General features: G+C 49.5%; 8 protein-coding genes across 8 annotated transcripts; 5 read left to right on the top strand and 3 right to left on the bottom strand.

Moving 5' to 3' along the window:
* Positions 1-1,655: 1,655 nt before the first annotated feature.
* On the top strand, positions 1,656-2,189 carry N7511_009318 (uncharacterized protein; the record flags this gene model as incomplete). Its single annotated transcript, XM_057131695.1, has 1 exon — positions 1,656-2,189. The coding sequence occupies one exon, from the start codon at positions 1,656-1,658 to the stop codon at positions 2,187-2,189; it is 534 nt and encodes a 177-aa protein (XP_056979683.1).
* A 785-nt stretch (positions 2,190-2,974) lies between these two features.
* On the top strand, positions 2,975-4,309 carry N7511_009319 (nitronate monooxygenase; the record flags this gene model as incomplete). Its single annotated transcript, XM_057131696.1, has 4 exons — positions 2,975-2,987; positions 3,121-3,382; positions 3,463-3,964; positions 4,019-4,309. The coding sequence occupies 4 exons, from the start codon at positions 2,975-2,977 to the stop codon at positions 4,307-4,309; spliced, it is 1,068 nt and encodes a 355-aa protein (XP_056979684.1).
* A 1,702-nt stretch (positions 4,310-6,011) lies between these two features.
* On the top strand, positions 6,012-7,909 carry N7511_009320 (putative PB1 domain protein; the record flags this gene model as incomplete). Its single annotated transcript, XM_057131697.1, has 5 exons — positions 6,012-6,026; positions 6,075-6,224; positions 6,278-6,613; positions 6,660-7,796; positions 7,880-7,909. The coding sequence occupies 5 exons, from the start codon at positions 6,012-6,014 to the stop codon at positions 7,907-7,909; spliced, it is 1,668 nt and encodes a 555-aa protein (XP_056979685.1).
* Positions 7,910-8,650: 741 nt separating this feature from the next.
* Positions 8,651-10,161, top strand: N7511_009321 (MIP/aquaporin family protein; the record flags this gene model as incomplete). The annotated part of the gene is made up of 3 exons (XM_057131698.1): positions 8,651-9,223; positions 9,303-9,844; positions 9,927-10,161. The coding sequence occupies 3 exons, from the start codon at positions 8,651-8,653 to the stop codon at positions 10,159-10,161; spliced, it is 1,350 nt and encodes a 449-aa protein (XP_056979686.1).
* A 142-nt stretch (positions 10,162-10,303) lies between these two features.
* N7511_009322 (uncharacterized protein) lies at positions 10,304-10,633 on the bottom strand (the record flags this gene model as incomplete). The annotated part of the gene is made up of 1 exon (XM_057131699.1): positions 10,304-10,633. The coding sequence occupies one exon, from the start codon at positions 10,631-10,633 to the stop codon at positions 10,304-10,306; it is 330 nt and encodes a 109-aa protein (XP_056979687.1).
* Positions 10,634-11,224: 591 nt separating this feature from the next.
* N7511_009323 (PhzF family phenazine biosynthesis protein) lies at positions 11,225-12,040 on the bottom strand (the record flags this gene model as incomplete). Its single annotated transcript, XM_057131700.1, has 1 exon — positions 11,225-12,040. One exon carries the CDS (start codon positions 12,038-12,040, stop codon positions 11,225-11,227), a length of 816 nt encoding a protein of 271 aa, XP_056979688.1.
* Positions 12,041-12,332: 292 nt separating this feature from the next.
* N7511_009324 (uncharacterized protein) lies at positions 12,333-13,654 on the top strand (the record flags this gene model as incomplete). Its single annotated transcript, XM_057131701.1, has 3 exons — positions 12,333-12,443; positions 12,544-13,343; positions 13,414-13,654. 3 exons carry the CDS (start codon positions 12,333-12,335, stop codon positions 13,652-13,654), a joined length of 1,152 nt encoding a protein of 383 aa, XP_056979689.1.
* A 403-nt stretch (positions 13,655-14,057) lies between these two features.
* On the bottom strand, positions 14,058-15,368 carry N7511_009325 (aspartate aminotransferase; the record flags this gene model as incomplete). The annotated part of the gene is made up of 2 exons (XM_057131702.1): positions 14,058-14,990; positions 15,057-15,368. The coding sequence occupies 2 exons, from the start codon at positions 15,366-15,368 to the stop codon at positions 14,058-14,060; spliced, it is 1,245 nt and encodes a 414-aa protein (XP_056979690.1).
* Positions 15,369-15,958: the final 590 nt, after the last annotated feature.

The following is a 15,958-nucleotide window of genomic DNA, read 5'->3' on the forward strand; positions in this document are numbered from 1 at the left end:
TTCCAAGTCAAGGAGCTGTTTCAGGTAAGGCACTATCTTTCAAGTCGAAGATCAATTGGCGAATTCAAGTGTTTAAATTTTGGATTCCACGATCCAGAATGGGTTTTGAATATGCTGCCTACTTGGCACAGTGGAAGCCGCATCCGGCCCTCTACTCAATGACATGTGCACTCTAAACAAACATTAGTGGTTTGATTCTTGATTCTGGGACAGCTTATCTTTGAGATATCAAGAAAACCAACTATCTGACATGTTGCTGATGTCAGGTTTCCTCAGAACCTAAAACCAATGCACTTCGTTGCTATAATGACGTCTGCCATCTTAAGCATGCAATAGACTGTTTGAATGCTATATAATTTGAGATTTAATTCCATGGATACCAAGTACACGGATATGATCATGTCAATTCTGTGAAAGCGTTGTTCTATCTATTCTTCTTTGTCTCCTCTGCTTTGAACTTTGCCCCCAGTAAAAAGATATTGGCTAATATTTGCTGATAGACCAGTACTTCCTACCTGAATCATGAGTTAATCTCAGATTTCCAACAAATTGTAATGAGCTAGTAAGTTTGTAATTATGCGGCATTATGGTTATAGAGAGGGAGACAAATAGTTTCTTTGTATTCAAGTTCAACATTTTCATGAATTCCATCGTCAAAAAAGAAAATCTTTTATTTTTATCCTGTCATAACGTCGATCATCCCGGGGTGTGGCAACTCATCCCCAGAAGATTTGAACATCTTCGGATGCTCGGCTAGGGAATATAGTTCACAACCGATTGATGTCCGCACAGCCACGATGAAAGAATCTGAGTTGGAGAAGCGGAAAAGAATTTCATGATAAACTTTACACGGTACAGTGGTACGGGGCCAAAGTCGGGCTCCCGAAAGGACATTTCTCGGCAATGAACAAAGATTTGAAGATATTTCGGAAGATGGCGGGCTGGAGCCGGTAGCAGCCATGTTAATAATGCCAAACCCGATCATACGCCGTTCTTCCATACTGGTTAATCAGCTTCTTTCTTTTTCCATCGCACCTAAGAGGCTGACTTGCGTCCTCAAGTTGCCACTCTAGGCTGACGTAAATGATGTCTCGGTGAACGCCACGAAGAACTGATGTCAGGCTCCCCAATTCGCTATTTTCTCGGATGAGGAGAAAAGCAGTCCCATTTGAGGACCAGGTTGCGTAGACAAATGGAACGAAATTCTAGAAAGGAAGTTCTAGAAGGTTAAACCCAGTGCGTAAGGCGATGACGAGGTGTTCGAGACCCAAGTGGAAACGTGGGCCGCCGTTGATTGGCGGTGGATCTAAGGAACTCAACCTTATTGCGCGCCTCCACATCTATACTTGTGCCGGAAATGCAGGTCAACCATTCTTTGCTAGCTATGGTTCGCTTTGGGGTGGTTTGGGGCAGTGAACGTTGGAATTTTGGGATTTTCATTCTCCACCATGTAGTATAAGAAGAGCCAGAGTCCGCTGCTCAGGTACTTTTTTCTTTTCTCTATCAGCACAATCTTTTGATCCTTCAAGTCACTCTCTTCTTGAAGTCAATCCATTCTCTCAGAGGTAGATCCTCATCACTGTCTTTCCTGACAATCATTTACAAGAATCACTATTCTTTTCCACCAATTCCACTCACTTTTGCAACCCTGCAATATGACTTTCAACGTTTTCATGACCGGCCTCCTGGCAGCTACTGCCGTCGCTCTTCCCCAGCCCCACTGGACTCGCGACACTGAGTCCAGCGTCGAGGCCCGCAGCTCCGGTGGCGGTGTCCAGATCGTCAACAACCTGGGCACCGACGTTTACCTGTGGAGTACCGACAACAACCCCGGCTCCATGCAGACAGTCAGCTCTGGGGGCGGCGACTACAGCGAGAAGTGGGCTACCAACTCCGACGGTGGTGGTATCTCCATCAAGATGTCCACTACCCAGAGCGAGGACAGTGTCCTCCAGTTCGAATACACCCAGGACGGTAGCACTATCTACTGGGATATGTCCTCCATCGACCTCGACTCGACCTCTGACTTCGTCAAGGCCGGCTTCACCGTGCAGCCCAGTGACTCTAGCTGCACCGCCGTTAGCTGCGCCGCTGGCGACGCAAGCTGCAAGGAGGCTTACCAGAAGCCCGATGATGTGGCCACCAACTCCTGCTCTCTCGATGCAGGCTTCACTCTGACTCTGGGCTAAATTTTTTGTTCCTTTAAAACAACGGCAGGCCGGTGGAAATTTTGGTATTCTATTTTTTTGGCAGAACAATATATATGACTTGATTGTGTTGAAAAGCGTTTTGCTAAATTTCTTTTTTTCTGTCATCCCTCTCATGGATATAGACTTAGATATAGACTGGTTTATGAATGATGTCAATTCACTTTTCTTTGATCAGGATATCTTTCACGTAACTTGAGCCCTAAGTTGTAGAAATTTGCATGCTCGTGACCGATTAACACGTGATATGCACGATAAGTCTCCGTCTTTGATGACAGTTGATGGCTTCCAAGAATCTGCTCGGATCAGTTCTGGACAAAAGTATATATATGAGTAGGTATGGACTTGGAAAGGCTAAGTCATCTTAGATCGTCAAGAACGTATAGAATACCTTTTGGTATACGGAGTACAATTCGGCAAACGCGGTTGATTACACTATCCGCAAATCTTGCTGATCTGAATAGAAAACGTTGCGAATGAATCACAGATCATCAATGCATGCATAATATCCCGGCCATCCAGCTATCAAACATTCAATCAGCAGCAGGTAGCAGAATATACAGCCAACAGGTCAAGTATAAATCGCTACACGTGATCCAACCCCGCGGCCGGGGTAGTATTGTGACTAAGCTCGGTCGAGGCGTGGACCGAGGCTCAAATCGCGAGTCTGTGAAGCGCCGAGGCTGCTGTGGTTTATAGGCTGGCTCCCTGCTCCTCTTCTTTCCCGAATTTTATCTTATCATTATCTCTTTGATACATTTGACATCATGGCTTCTCCTCGTAAGTGATGGCAATACTCCTTGCTATGGTCTTGATCAACCCTTTGAAACAAACTCTCACATGTGACCTCTTCTCCCCCGATGTCACCGCTGTTACCACGATTTTGACATCTGCTAATATGTCTACCGCACAGAGCAAATCCGTACCCCGATCACCGATCTTCTCAAGATCAACCACCCCGTCCTGCTGGCAGGCATGAACGTGGCAGCGGGTCCCAAGCTGGCCGCCGCTGTCACCAACGCTGGTGGTCTTGGTGTGATCGGTGGCGTTGGCTATACCCCCGACATGCTTCGCGAGCAGATCACCGAGCTGAAGAGCTACCTGAATGACAAGAACGCCCCCTTCGGTGTCGACCTTCTCCTGCCCCAGGTCGGCGGCAGTGCCCGTAAGACCAAGTAAGAATACTCCCCGATCGCCGCTACCGCGTCGCGACCCCTTGTTTTCCACATAAGGCTGACCACGCGTTTGAAAACAGCTACGACTACACCAAGGGAAAACTCGGCGAGCTCGTTGATATTGTTATCGCCGAGAAGGCCAGCTTGTTCGTTTCTGCCGTTGGTGTCCCCCCCAAGGCTGTTGTCGACAAGCTCCACAGTGCCGGTATCCTCTGCATGAACATGATCGGTCACCCCAAGCACGTTGCCAAGTGCTTGGATGTTGGTGTTGATATTATCTGTGCTCAGGGTGGTGAGGGTGGTGGCCACACTGGTGATGTCCCGACCACCGTCCTCATCCCCACTGTTGCCAAGCTGGTCCAGGGCAAGAAGAGCCCTCTGACTGGCGAGCCCGTGCAGGTCATTGCTGCCGGTGGTCTGTTCAACGGTAACTCCGTTGCTGCTGCTCTCATGCTCGGTGCCTCTGCTGTCTGGATCGGTACTCGCTTCATCCTGTCTGATGAGGCTGGTGCCCCCAAGGCTCACCAGGAGGCCGTCCGCACCTCTGGCTTCGAGGACAACATTCGCACTATCATCTTCACTGTATGTTAACCTCCTCCTCTGTGCGTATGACATGATTACTAACCAGCATAACAGGGTCGTCCCCTCCGTGTTCGCAAGAACCCGTATATCCTCAACTGGGAGGAGAACCGCCACGAGGAGATCAAGCAGCTCACCTCCAAGGGTGTTATTCCTGTCGAGCACGATATGGAGAACCTGCCCGATGATGTCGATGACGACACCCTCGACAACGCTCGTCCCTACTTGATGGGCAAGGTCGCTGCCGTTGTCAACGAGAAGAAGTCTGCCAAGGCCATTGTTGATGAGCTCGTCACAGATGCTGCTGCTCTGCTCCAGAAGGGCAACAAGATGGTTGCCAAGCTGTAAATAATGGATGTTTCATATTTCGGTTTACATAGTCATTTTCAGCGTTGAATCAAATCCTGCCGACATTTCGGCTAAGTTCTGAAGTTTTTGACTCAAATGTCCACTACCTGTAGCCCTGTTCTTCCGACCATTCCGAGACTCTATCAACATGTCAAATATGCTATTTCTGGCACACGTGGGTCGACAAGGGTTATAAGCGCCTGAGTGGGCCAAGCTTGGGCTATCAAGTGTATGTTCACGTCAAACCCCAATTTTAGCGAAGGCTTGATATAAATAGATTCTTTTAGCGGGCTTTGCCATGTGTAAATGGCGCATCATATCCAGTTCCTCTCATAGAAAAGTGAGCTTGCTTGCACGGATACTAGAAAACTATCATACTGTGTACACCATGAGCACGGTGATGCATCCATACTGGGGTTACCACGAAGCCAATGGTCATATATATTCGTGCATACTTGCATCGTTTGACTACTCTATGTTCCTTAGATACTTCTATTTTATCTTTTCTGCATCATTGACATTAAATCCCAAAATAACGCGACACTAGAAAAAGGCGCATGCATCTACTGCTAGCAACAGGAGATACGTATGTAGTCTTGTGGACCTGGATCGTCCTCCCCTCTTCTAACCTCCCCTCATCATCTCTCAATGTCCACCATTCGACCGTCCATCTTCCTTTCCAGACATCTCACGCGAAAATGTTGGGAGATACCCTCGGACCCTCGGCTCTAAATAAAGCACTACAAGCGCCGTGGCGGGGAATGAAGACCGAGTGACAGGGGCCACGCACCAATGATCGCAGCACCCAGGATGCGACAGACCAGATTTCCATGATTGTGTATATCCCCGCACTCTGTAAGTGTTTTCTTGTCAGGGTCCATCTCATGAGAGCGTCAAAGCCCAATCCAATGGTTCAACTTGAGGGCCACCGATCAGTCCACTGGATATGCACGTCAACCTCCACTCACAGTGCAGTGTCACGAAATGCCTCGTCCGACCCTCTCATTGCTCCAATCGTGCATAAATGCTGCAGGTGAACGGGTTATTTTTGTCGCTCTTCCCTCGGTTTGGCTAGCCTCTCCAGCCCCCTCTCTGCAGGCTCTGGGATTTGGGTTTTGCTTCCCTGATGCTCGCACTTTTTCCTTCTCATTTGCATACCCGCCTATCCGCTTCTGGGATCCAATGTGCTGGGTCCTCCACATCCACACCGTGATCGGAGGTTAATCCAAACTTGTCCAAACTGGCGGTTTAAATCACACCAGCCACTTGCCCTGTCTTGCTCACCCTGGTCGCTTGTTCGCTGGGTATTTCGCCTTCTATTAATACATTTTTCTTCCAACATCCAGGGCTTCACTTTGCAATCTCGGGGGCCCGCTCTGATATCGCCTCGTATCACGGCCAATCCGCATCCCACCAACTCGTTTCCCCCCCGCAGCTCCTCTCTTCCGCTCACTGTGGTCTTGGCTGGCCCCTTTTATCTCGAAGGTTTTTGGTCACACCGACTACCCCTTGGCTATTGGTGCCAGCGGTTATATTACTGGGATCCTCCTGACTTTTTCCGGACGGTGACTGCCCCGGAACGCTCGTACACCATCGATTCTCCTTGTGTCCTAGACAGTCGGATGAGAAGTGCAAGGTCTTCTCGCCGTCTACATCAACCTAGGCACGGGAGAAACAACCAATGTTCTCATAATTCGAGACAATGTCGCTCAAACAAGTATGAATAGTAGTGATGTGTTCGAATATGTCGCTGACGGCAGAATAGGAGATCGAGACTTGGGTGCAGGCCTTAGATGCCTACGACAACCAAGAATTTGGAGAGTCCTTGCAGTTCTTTGATCAGATCGCCGATACATCAAAGATCTTGTTCAACTGTGGAGTGATTTATGCCACGCTAGGCGAGCACGACAAAGCTGTAAGTGCGCAGAACGACGTGGTGTGGCAAACCCACTGACAATGGTGATGCAGGTAGAATGCTATCAACGTGCTGTCGGGTTGGACCGGTATCTAGCCATTGCCTACTTCCAGCAAGGCGTATCCAACTTTCTGCTCGGGGACTTTGAAGAAGCATTGGCTAACTTCAACGATACCCTGTTGTATCTGCGAGGAAATACTTCAATTGACTATGATCAGTTAGGTCTGAAGTTCCGTCTCTTCTCGTGCGAGGTCTTGTTCAATCGAGGTCTCTGCTATATCTACCTTCGACAGATGAACCCAGGCATTCAAGATCTTGAATATGCTTCCAAGGAGAAAGTCACCACTGATCATGATGTGATTGACGACGCAATCCGCGAGAATGCAGATGTACGTGGATCCCCTGTACCATTTCTACAAAGCTAACCAAACAAAGGGATACACGGTATTCTCAATCCCCGTCGGGATCCTCTATCGCCCCAATGCAGCAAAAGTCAAGAACCTCAAGACGAAGGATTACCTCGGCAAGGCCCGACTAGTTGCTGCATCTGACCGTAACCAATCATCAGACCACCAATGGAAACCCATGGTCATTGATCAAGCCGCACTACAAGAACGTGAAGGAATATCTTATGCTGCCACCAATCTGGTACATAAAAACCTCAGCAGCCGCACCCGTCAGCACTCCGAACCCCCTTTAAACCGTAACGTATTCCCACCAACACCACCACCAGATGACCGATCCGTCAGCACGGCCTCGGGCTCCGGAAGCCATTCATCAGGCCACCACCGATCATCATCTCTTCGAGGTGTGCGCCCACCACGTCTCGACCTAGACCGAACAGGAGCCACCCTAGACCGCCGCCCAGAGCAACCACCCACAGAGAAACCCCGCATAGGCACCACCCGCACCGCATCCGAGCCCCGCGGGCCCTCTTCCAAACAAAGCAACATGCGCGGTTTCGGAGAACCCCGGCAATGGACGCAACAACCCAGCCACAGACGAAACCTCAGCGACACGAATACAAACACAACATACCCTTCCGATCAGGACTACCGACACCCTGACCCGTACGATTCATGCGCAAGCCAACGAAGCATAGCCAACACAGGCTGGGGTCGTGGGTCTCGCCACCAGCCACCGCAATACATCGACGAAGAAGAAGAATTTGGCAGCGACGCATGTGATGCAACCACGCTAAATGATGGAGCCTTCGAACTTGTCAACACGGCCGCCCCCGGCGGTCCGAGTCACCCATCCCAGCAAAGACGCACACGCTCACCAGCCCGCTTCTCTCGCCATGCCAATCCCCGCAGACCGGAGATCCATAAATTCCGCACCAAGGTCCATGCCCCGGATGATACGCGGTATATCATGATCGGGCCGTCAATTGAGTTTGCGGAGTTTGAGAATCGCATTCAGGAGAAGTTTGGCTTTAAGTGTCCGCTCAAGATGAAGGTGCAGGATGACGGAGATATGATTACCATGGTTGATCAAGAGGATCTGGATTTGTTGTTTACTTCTGCGAGGGAGGTTGCGAGGAGAGAGGGGAGTGAGATGGGCAAGATGGAGGTACGTTTTGCTTTTCTTTCCCATATTTTCTGGTTTATTCGGGCTTTTCGGTCATGGGTCACTGACTTTGCTCTTTTTCTTAGATTTGGGTTGAAGAGCGCACTATGATTTGATACGATGCGATGGAATTGGAATTGGAATTGGCTTTTGACTTTTGGCTTTTGATGCTGTTTTATTAGCATACTGATTTTGTCTATACCCTGTTTTGCGTGATTGGCGACGAATGAAATATATTTGGATCCTAGACTCTCGAGATTGAACATTGTCTACAGCTTCTACATGAGAGACATTATTGGTAGAGAGTCAGGAGGACCTAGTGGCGGCGATATCCGTTGATAGATGAGAGTGGGTCTTGGAGCCTCACCCAATCACGTGGCCCGTGCGTTGCATGACGATATCGATCTTGCCAGTTGAAAGACTCCTTGACATGTGTGACACTTGGCACTATGAGGCTTACTCCAGGCTTCAAGTCTGGAAATGGTCGCGCTAATTTAAATTCGGAGAAAGTTCGGATTCATCACGGTTATAACCGCATCGCCATACTGTACAAAGCATGCATTTGATACCATATAGGATCGGCACGCTGACAGATTCCACCGGTCCTGACTTTTCGGATGAGGTGCCACCAATCAAGAGCTCTGTCAACCAACACTATTCGAAATATGCAGCAAAATTCTCACCGAATTTAAGGGAACCCTGGAAAGATTTTCAAGATCGACAGTGACGAAAGAGTGGAGCATCTTTTTCCAAGGTTTGACGACAAGCTTTGACAGCTTGACATTTTCTTCTTAAAGATGGCTACTCTCCCTTTCAGCTCTCTGTTTCACATTGAGCCCTAGCATTGAAGTGTCAAAATGGCTTCATCAAAGGAGAGCCAACGTGAAAATGGCGATGGTGTCAAGGGTGAGTCTCCAATCTATAGCCCAAAGAAACCCACACGCGACCAAACTAACGAACCGAAAGACACTGTCGAAATGCCCGAAACGCAAGCGCCCAATGGAACCCAAGAAGCAGGCAGCAGAAATGAGGCTCTAGGCAATAATCAATCATACAGTCTAGCCAACTCCAACGCCCAAACACAAAACTCCCACAAAAACCCAAACGAGCCATACATTGACGATGAATACCAAGACTACAATCCACAATATGGACAAGAAGAAGATGGCCCGACCTGGTCTCTGGCACAGCCATTGCCTCACATCGTCCGACCAGGTATGCGTCATGGCGCCTTACCAGAGGACCGCCAAGAGGACGCAGAAGACATGAAACGATACGGCGAGGACCCGAGCCAGAAAAGCGCCGCGCAGAAACAACAAGTCTCTGATGCGCGTGTTCGGCAGAACAAGGATACAGATGATCAAGGGTTCTTTAATACGTGGAGTAAGATCCGGCATCAAATGAGGGAACCATTGGCCGAATGGCTTGGTGTGAGTAAACCCCCCAACCATGACATTGTTCGATCTACATCCAAATCAAGACCTGTCTACAGTACTAATAAACTCCCAGACAACAGTAGCCATGACAATCGGACTCTGCGCAACCCTTTCAAACTTCACTTCCAACGGCCAAGGAGGCTCCTACACATCCCAAAGCGCAGCCTGGGGCTTCGGCTTCATGATAGCAATTTATGCAACGGGCGGTACCTCCGGTGGGCACATGAACCCTGCAATCTCAATCTCACTCTCGGTCTTCAGAGGATTTCCCGCGCGGAAATGCTTCATCTACATCGCCGCCCAGCTTCTCGGTGCGATCACCGCGGGCGGGTTCGCGTACGCGCTGTATCACGATGCCATTGTGGAGATTGCGGCTGCATCCAAGGTCCCGCAAAATGCTAGTGCGGCCATGTCTGCGATGATCACTATGCCCAAGTCCTTTGTGCATCCTGCCACGGCGTTTTTCACTGAGTTTGTTGGCAGTGCTATTCTTGTCGGCGCTATTATGGCGTTGGGCGATGATACCAATGCGCCGCCGGGAGCTGGCATGCAGGCGTTTATCTTGGGGATTCTGATTACGGTCATTATTCTTGCTTTGGGGTATAATACTGGCGGGTAAGTCTCTTTCAAGTCTCGGCTTTTCCGGTTTCTGGGCATATTGGCTGACTATTTCTGTTTCTTTTCTTGCTGCTTATAGATGTTTCAACTGTGCCCGTGATTTCGGACCTAGACTGGTTGCTCTCATGGCTGGATGGGGCGGTCAACTCTTCCGTGAATATCACGCGTGGTGGATTTGGGGACCATGGTGTGCTGATATTAGCGGTGCCTTGTTTGGAGCCTTGGTCTACGATATGGCTATCTTCACTGGTGGAGAAAGTCCTGTCAACTACCCCCGCGCCGACGCAAGCGTGCTATCCGGGTCAGATCATTGAACCTGCGGAAGAAGCTTGGCATTGGAAAAAGCAGGATTGGAGACGTTGAGAGATCTGTTCGGGAGACTGAAGAATGAAGGCAATATAGCATCGGGGTTGAAAGGTCATTTTGTATCACTAATGTACAGTTGAATCGCATTGTTCATTTTGCATCATGAGCGCTGAGTGAATGTTTGCGTTGTTTTCTCATATCGTGCTCGTTTTCTAGGAGTATGTTTTGGACACAGCGACTCCCGTTCGGGTTGCGCTTCACCCGGTCGTCATTGAGGATGTTTGTGAGGGTAGCTTTGACTTGTTGCTGGTCGCTCAGGTGTGTATTGGAGGTGTGGCTTGGGGTACCTGGATTGGTGCCTGTTGGATCATCTCGTGTGGAGTGTGAAGTGATTGAGCGCTGGATGTTGGGGGTGGAGTGTATAGTTGGCACCCTGGTAGATGAAGCTGCAGAGTGCATGATTCGGGATTGTTGGGCCATTGTGTCTGAGTGATTGATTCAAGGTTGAATTTGAAACCAAGGAGCATTGTCCTTTATAAGGAAAGTCAGATGTTGTCGAATACAAGGGGTAGTGTTGGCCGTATGAGGTGACGTGTGCACGACACAATACTGACAGCGTAGAACTTGACTAGACCCCTGTCCTGTCAGAAGGTTATAACTTGAGCTAGATTCCACCAATGAGATCCTGGTGTAGGATTGTGCTCCTCAAGTTGAGACCTTTTTTGGTGAGCTATTCCATGTGATCTGTCGTGGTGGCAAGCTCTCGCCACTCCCAAGGCGATGAACCGTCTCAGCTATAAGTATAGCTCAGCTATAAGTCTAGCTGAGGGGACCTTTGGACTTCACGGGTTATACGAGCCAAGCCGTTGATGTCATGATTTGTTTCATGTCAAAGTCAGAGATGGCTTTGACCCGAGTCTCGTTATACTATTGAGTGACATGCTTGTGATGGTCATGGGTTAACAACAGTACCTGTCAATCAAGGCTGATTTTGAACTTTGCATAGATCTGTCACAATGACAGCGGATCGAAGCATGGTTTTATTACAATTGAGCCTGTCGAGACGTCATCTCATGCCTCTAAGACAGCAGAACCCCCAATCCAACACCCAACAACATGACCACCAGCTTCTCTAAACCGAACGCTAATTTCGGAGGGACATCCCATCGCAAAGCCCTGCTTCACTTCGACGGTCTCTTCAGAATCAACCAGAAGCCCATTTTCCAACAGTTCAAATGCCAAAGCAGATGCCGCAACACCTGTCGCTGCATCTTCATGATACCCAGCTCCCCTAGGGAACTGCCTCGCCTCGAATACCTGATCCTCTAGGTCGGAAACTGCATATGGGTAAAGACCAGTGCTGCCAAGAGCGTCACAAAGGGATTGGACATGATCGAATTGAGGTGCGAGACTGTTAAGTGCCGCAACAGACTTGATTGGAATGAGCGTCTTCACTCTACTTGTCGCTGCATTTCGAATGGACAATCCAGGAACAAGATCATCATTTGATATTCCCAAAACGGAGAGAATCTCATCGATGAGGTCCTGTCGTCGTATGCTCTCCAACATGTTCACTGCTGGCTGAGATACTTCAACCCATATCGCTTTCTCTTTTTCGTCGTCACTGCCCTCTCCTGATGTTCGCGAGACTGTGGCCTCGACGATACCGCTTTTAGTCGAGATTCGTATATTTTCTTTCGCTAACATCTCAAGATTCGATAGTAACCAGATTGCCCCTACAGTTGCGTGGCCACACATCTCCAGCTCGTGGTCTGGTGCATAATAGCGGAAATCATAGTCATATCTAGAGTCCAACTGTGCAGGTAATATGAAGCAGCACTCGTAGCCTTGACCTTTTGCCAGTGCCTGCATGTCATTGCCGGACATGTTTTGCGTCTCTAGTATGACTCGAAGGGGATTGCCACCGTTTGGACCTGCGGAGAACACACGTAACATGTGGGGTTTTATAGCCATTGCAAGGGATGTATGAGAATATTGAAAAAGCAGTAAGATTTAAAAACAGCGAAAAGACAATAAAAGACAATTCCTGTAGCAAAGCCCATTCACCAATTCAGGAAAGAAACAAGTCCTCTATAAGCTGCAGGAAGCGGCACGGACCAACCGCGCACAGTGACGTTTGAATGTTGACGAGCTTCATCTACAGACCACATCACCAACAATGACCGACCTAACGCCCACCTTCAGTAGCCTCCTATCCAAGCATGGCTCCCGCCCACACACCAAGCCCACAAAAACAGCAGACGAGTTCCTAAAAGAGGCCTACAGAATCGTAAGTTAGCGAAGCGCAACGCCGAAGCCAACCACCCCAAGCCCAATCCCCAATCTCGAGTCCCCATGCTATAAGAGCGACAAGCTAACAAAACACCTAGAACCACCACATCACATCTCTCTTAAACTATCTCCACACAATTCGACACCCCTACCTCTCAACAACACCAAACCGCCGCAATGCCAACCCATCAACCTCCAAATCAACGCCAACAACCACATCCCTCCCATCAACCCAGATCCTAACAGATTCAGAACGCGACAACATAGACACGCAAACCTCCCTCCTTCTCCGTGACCTCGCAAACTCTCTAAACAACCTCTCAAGCGCCGAGACCCTACGCCAAGAAACAGAACAAACTCTCCTCCACAAGAAATATGGCCACAGCACAGCAAGTGCATTACTTTTCCGCTGGGCGGGTGGGAGTGGCGTTACCGACGAGAATGGTTCGGACGGTAGTAAATCCGCCGAACAGGTTACTGCCGAGGAGAAGGCGCGCGCGCTGAAGATGGTGCGCGAGGGCGTGCTATGGTTTCTCAGGAGGGGGCTGGAGGGTGTTGTTGGTGTTCAGAGGGGTCTTGTTGAGAAGAGGATTGAGCGGGTCAGAGAGAAGGAGAAGAGTGTGCTCTACAAGGTTGCTGCTGGGAAGGATATCGGTGGTAGTGGGAGAGATGCTGGTGGGAGGGGAATGTCTGAGAAGAACGGGGGATACGGTGGTTCTGGTTCTGGTTCTGGCTCTGGGACGTTTGATCCTTCTTTCACTGCGCCTGATGCTAGTACACTCAGTGAAGCGGATACCGCGCGCATTGAAGCTCAGCTTTCGCCAGAGCAATTGCAGCTTTTTGCCGAGGAGAACGATTCCATGTTGAGGCATTATGAGGATACGTTGGGGAAGGTGCAGTATGTTTTGTCTTTTTCCTGTTGGGCTTTGCCTACACTGAGATTTCTCGTACTGATATTATCGACACAGGAACGCAGAAAAATCACTCTTGGAAATCTCGTCTCTGCAAGAGACTCTTGTTACGCATCTTGCCACGCAGGAGGAATATATTACACAGCTTGTTTCAGATGTTGATACAACGCAGACGAATGTCGGACAGGGAAATCGGGAGCTGAAGCGGGCCACTGAGCGGCGGAGTACAGCGCAAGCTGTGTTCTGGGGAACGGTTGGCTTATGTACTTGGCTTGTTGTTTGGGATTTGGTTTTTTGATATGATTTAATCGTTTGATACCATTGAGAGTACTACAATCGCATAGCAATGGCAACAGCATTGGGGAAGTTTCACATCGCCAATATCGCCAATTATGGGGTATACATTTCTAAGCTAGCATCATGGCCTTCTATGATATTTATTGGAAGTCTATTGGAATAAAATCTGGGGGAAATCCTTTAGTTTGCAATCATGCCTCATCACATGTGACACATGCACGCCATAGAGTATGGCATGCATAACCGGACCCACAGATCCATAAGAAAAACCTCAATGGCATACAATAGTAAAGGGAAAAAAATGAATAGAAACGCCAAGTCAAGCTTGTGGTCTAAACCGAACCCAGGAAGAAAAAAGGTATCAGTGTCAGTATGAGTATCAATATTCATCTCAAATCCAGCCCTCAACCCCTAACAACACTATCAACAGCCTCGGCAAAGTAATCAATATTGTGCGTATTAAGCCCAGCCATGGAAATTCTTCCATTCTTAGTCATGTAGACGTGCCACTTCTCCCGGAGCGTCATAACCTGCGCCTCAGTCAATCCCGTAAACGAGAACATGCCAATCTGCGAAGTAATATGGCTCCAGTCACCAGGAGTGCCCTTCTTCTCAAGACGCTCGCGCAAACCAGCTCTCATCTCCAGAATCCGACCACTCATAGTACGCAGGTCATCCTCCCACTCACCGAACAGAGTGGGATCATTCAGGACGCGACTAGCAATGCGCGCACCATAAGCAGGCGGGTTGGAAATCTCCGAGCGCTGCAGGATAGCCAGCTGGGACGCAATATGGGCTGAGGCGGTGGCGGCATCGGGGCCGGGCGCAGAGACGAAATGGAAAGCGCCCGTGCGCTCGCCGTACAGGCCGAAGTTCTTGGCGAAGGACTGGGCGACGCAGAGCTCGAAGCCTTGCTCGACGAAGTAGCGGATGGCCCAGGCGTCGCGGGACAGATCGCCGGAGGCGAAGCCTTGGTAGGCTGTGTCGAAGAAGGGGAAGTGGGAGCGCGCGCGCATGGTGGCTGCGATTTGCTTCCATTGGTCTTGGGTTGGGTCAACGCCGGTTGGGTTGTGGGCGCAGGCGTGGAGGAGGATGATTGAGCCGTTGGGGGCGCTTTCGAGGGTGGACATCATGCCTTTGAAGTCGAGGCCTTTGGTTGAGGCGTGGAAGTAGGGGTATTTTTCGATGGAGAGATTGACGTTGGAGAAGATTTGATTGTGGTTTGCCCATGTTGGGTTTGAGAGGTAGATGGTTGGTTTTTGAGGGTGGAATTTCGAGAGGAAGAGGCCTCCCAGGTGGACGGCGCCTGTTCCTGAGATTGTTTGGAGGGAGCAGATCTGGTGATGTGTTAGTATGGATGGGCTTTCACAGGCTATTTGGGGGCTGGACAGGGCTGCACATACTCGCTTCTCCTTGATCGCAGGGCTGTCGGCGCCGACAATCAGCTTCTGGGCGGCAGAGGTGAACTCGGCCAGACCACCAATGGACAGGTATTCATGGTTGAGACTGGGGTCATTGTGGATGGCATTGTCAGCCTTCTTAACCACGGGCAGAATCCAGGGCTTTGCGTTGTTGTCGCGGTAGGCACCGATGCCCAGGTCGACCTTCTTATCGGAGGGGTCCTCGCGATAGGCCTTCATCAATCCAAACAGAGGATCTTCTGGCGCAGCAGCCACAGTGGCTGCGGTGAATACTGAAGCATTGGAGGAGCCCATGATGTGTGAGGAGATGGAGGAAAGTCGGTCGTGGGGGGAAGAAGAAGACATGTTATAAATGAGCAATAAGAAATACTTAATTTCCCCGGAATCTGACACCGAAACGGGATTTGCCTGTTTGCGGTCACCGAATGAGGGGGTGGGGAATCGCTGGTCAGCAAAATCACTTTCGGTTCTATAAGTTCTGTTCTAATGTATTCAGAGAGAGTGTGTGTGATCGAGATATCCGGCTGTCTTATATCGATTTTATCTATTGTCCTTATCCTCGGTCTCAACATACCGAGGAAGTCCGTAATCTCCCTAGTTCACATGCTAGGCAAGTGTAGCCGTCAAGTAAGTTATAGCCGTCCAAGTATCTAAGTATAAAAGCCTTACCCATATACACATCCCTACACACACACACACACACTCCCATCATAGAAAATTCTCCGTGACACCATGCCTCCGACAGGCCACACACGCCGACTGTGTGTCATACGCCGAAAAAGAACGCACTGTGGAGACTGGAATGTATCATATGTTTGGTCCGGATCAGGTGGTACACAGTCAATATTAACATTTAATCTTCTTCCTGTCCAAGTCTCAGAATG

Source organism: Penicillium nucicola (assembly GCF_028828085.1).
Source record: "Penicillium nucicola strain IBT 29836 chromosome Unknown utg000010l, whole genome shotgun sequence".
Lineage (NCBI taxonomy): Eukaryota > Fungi > Ascomycota > Eurotiomycetes > Eurotiales > Aspergillaceae > Penicillium > Penicillium nucicola.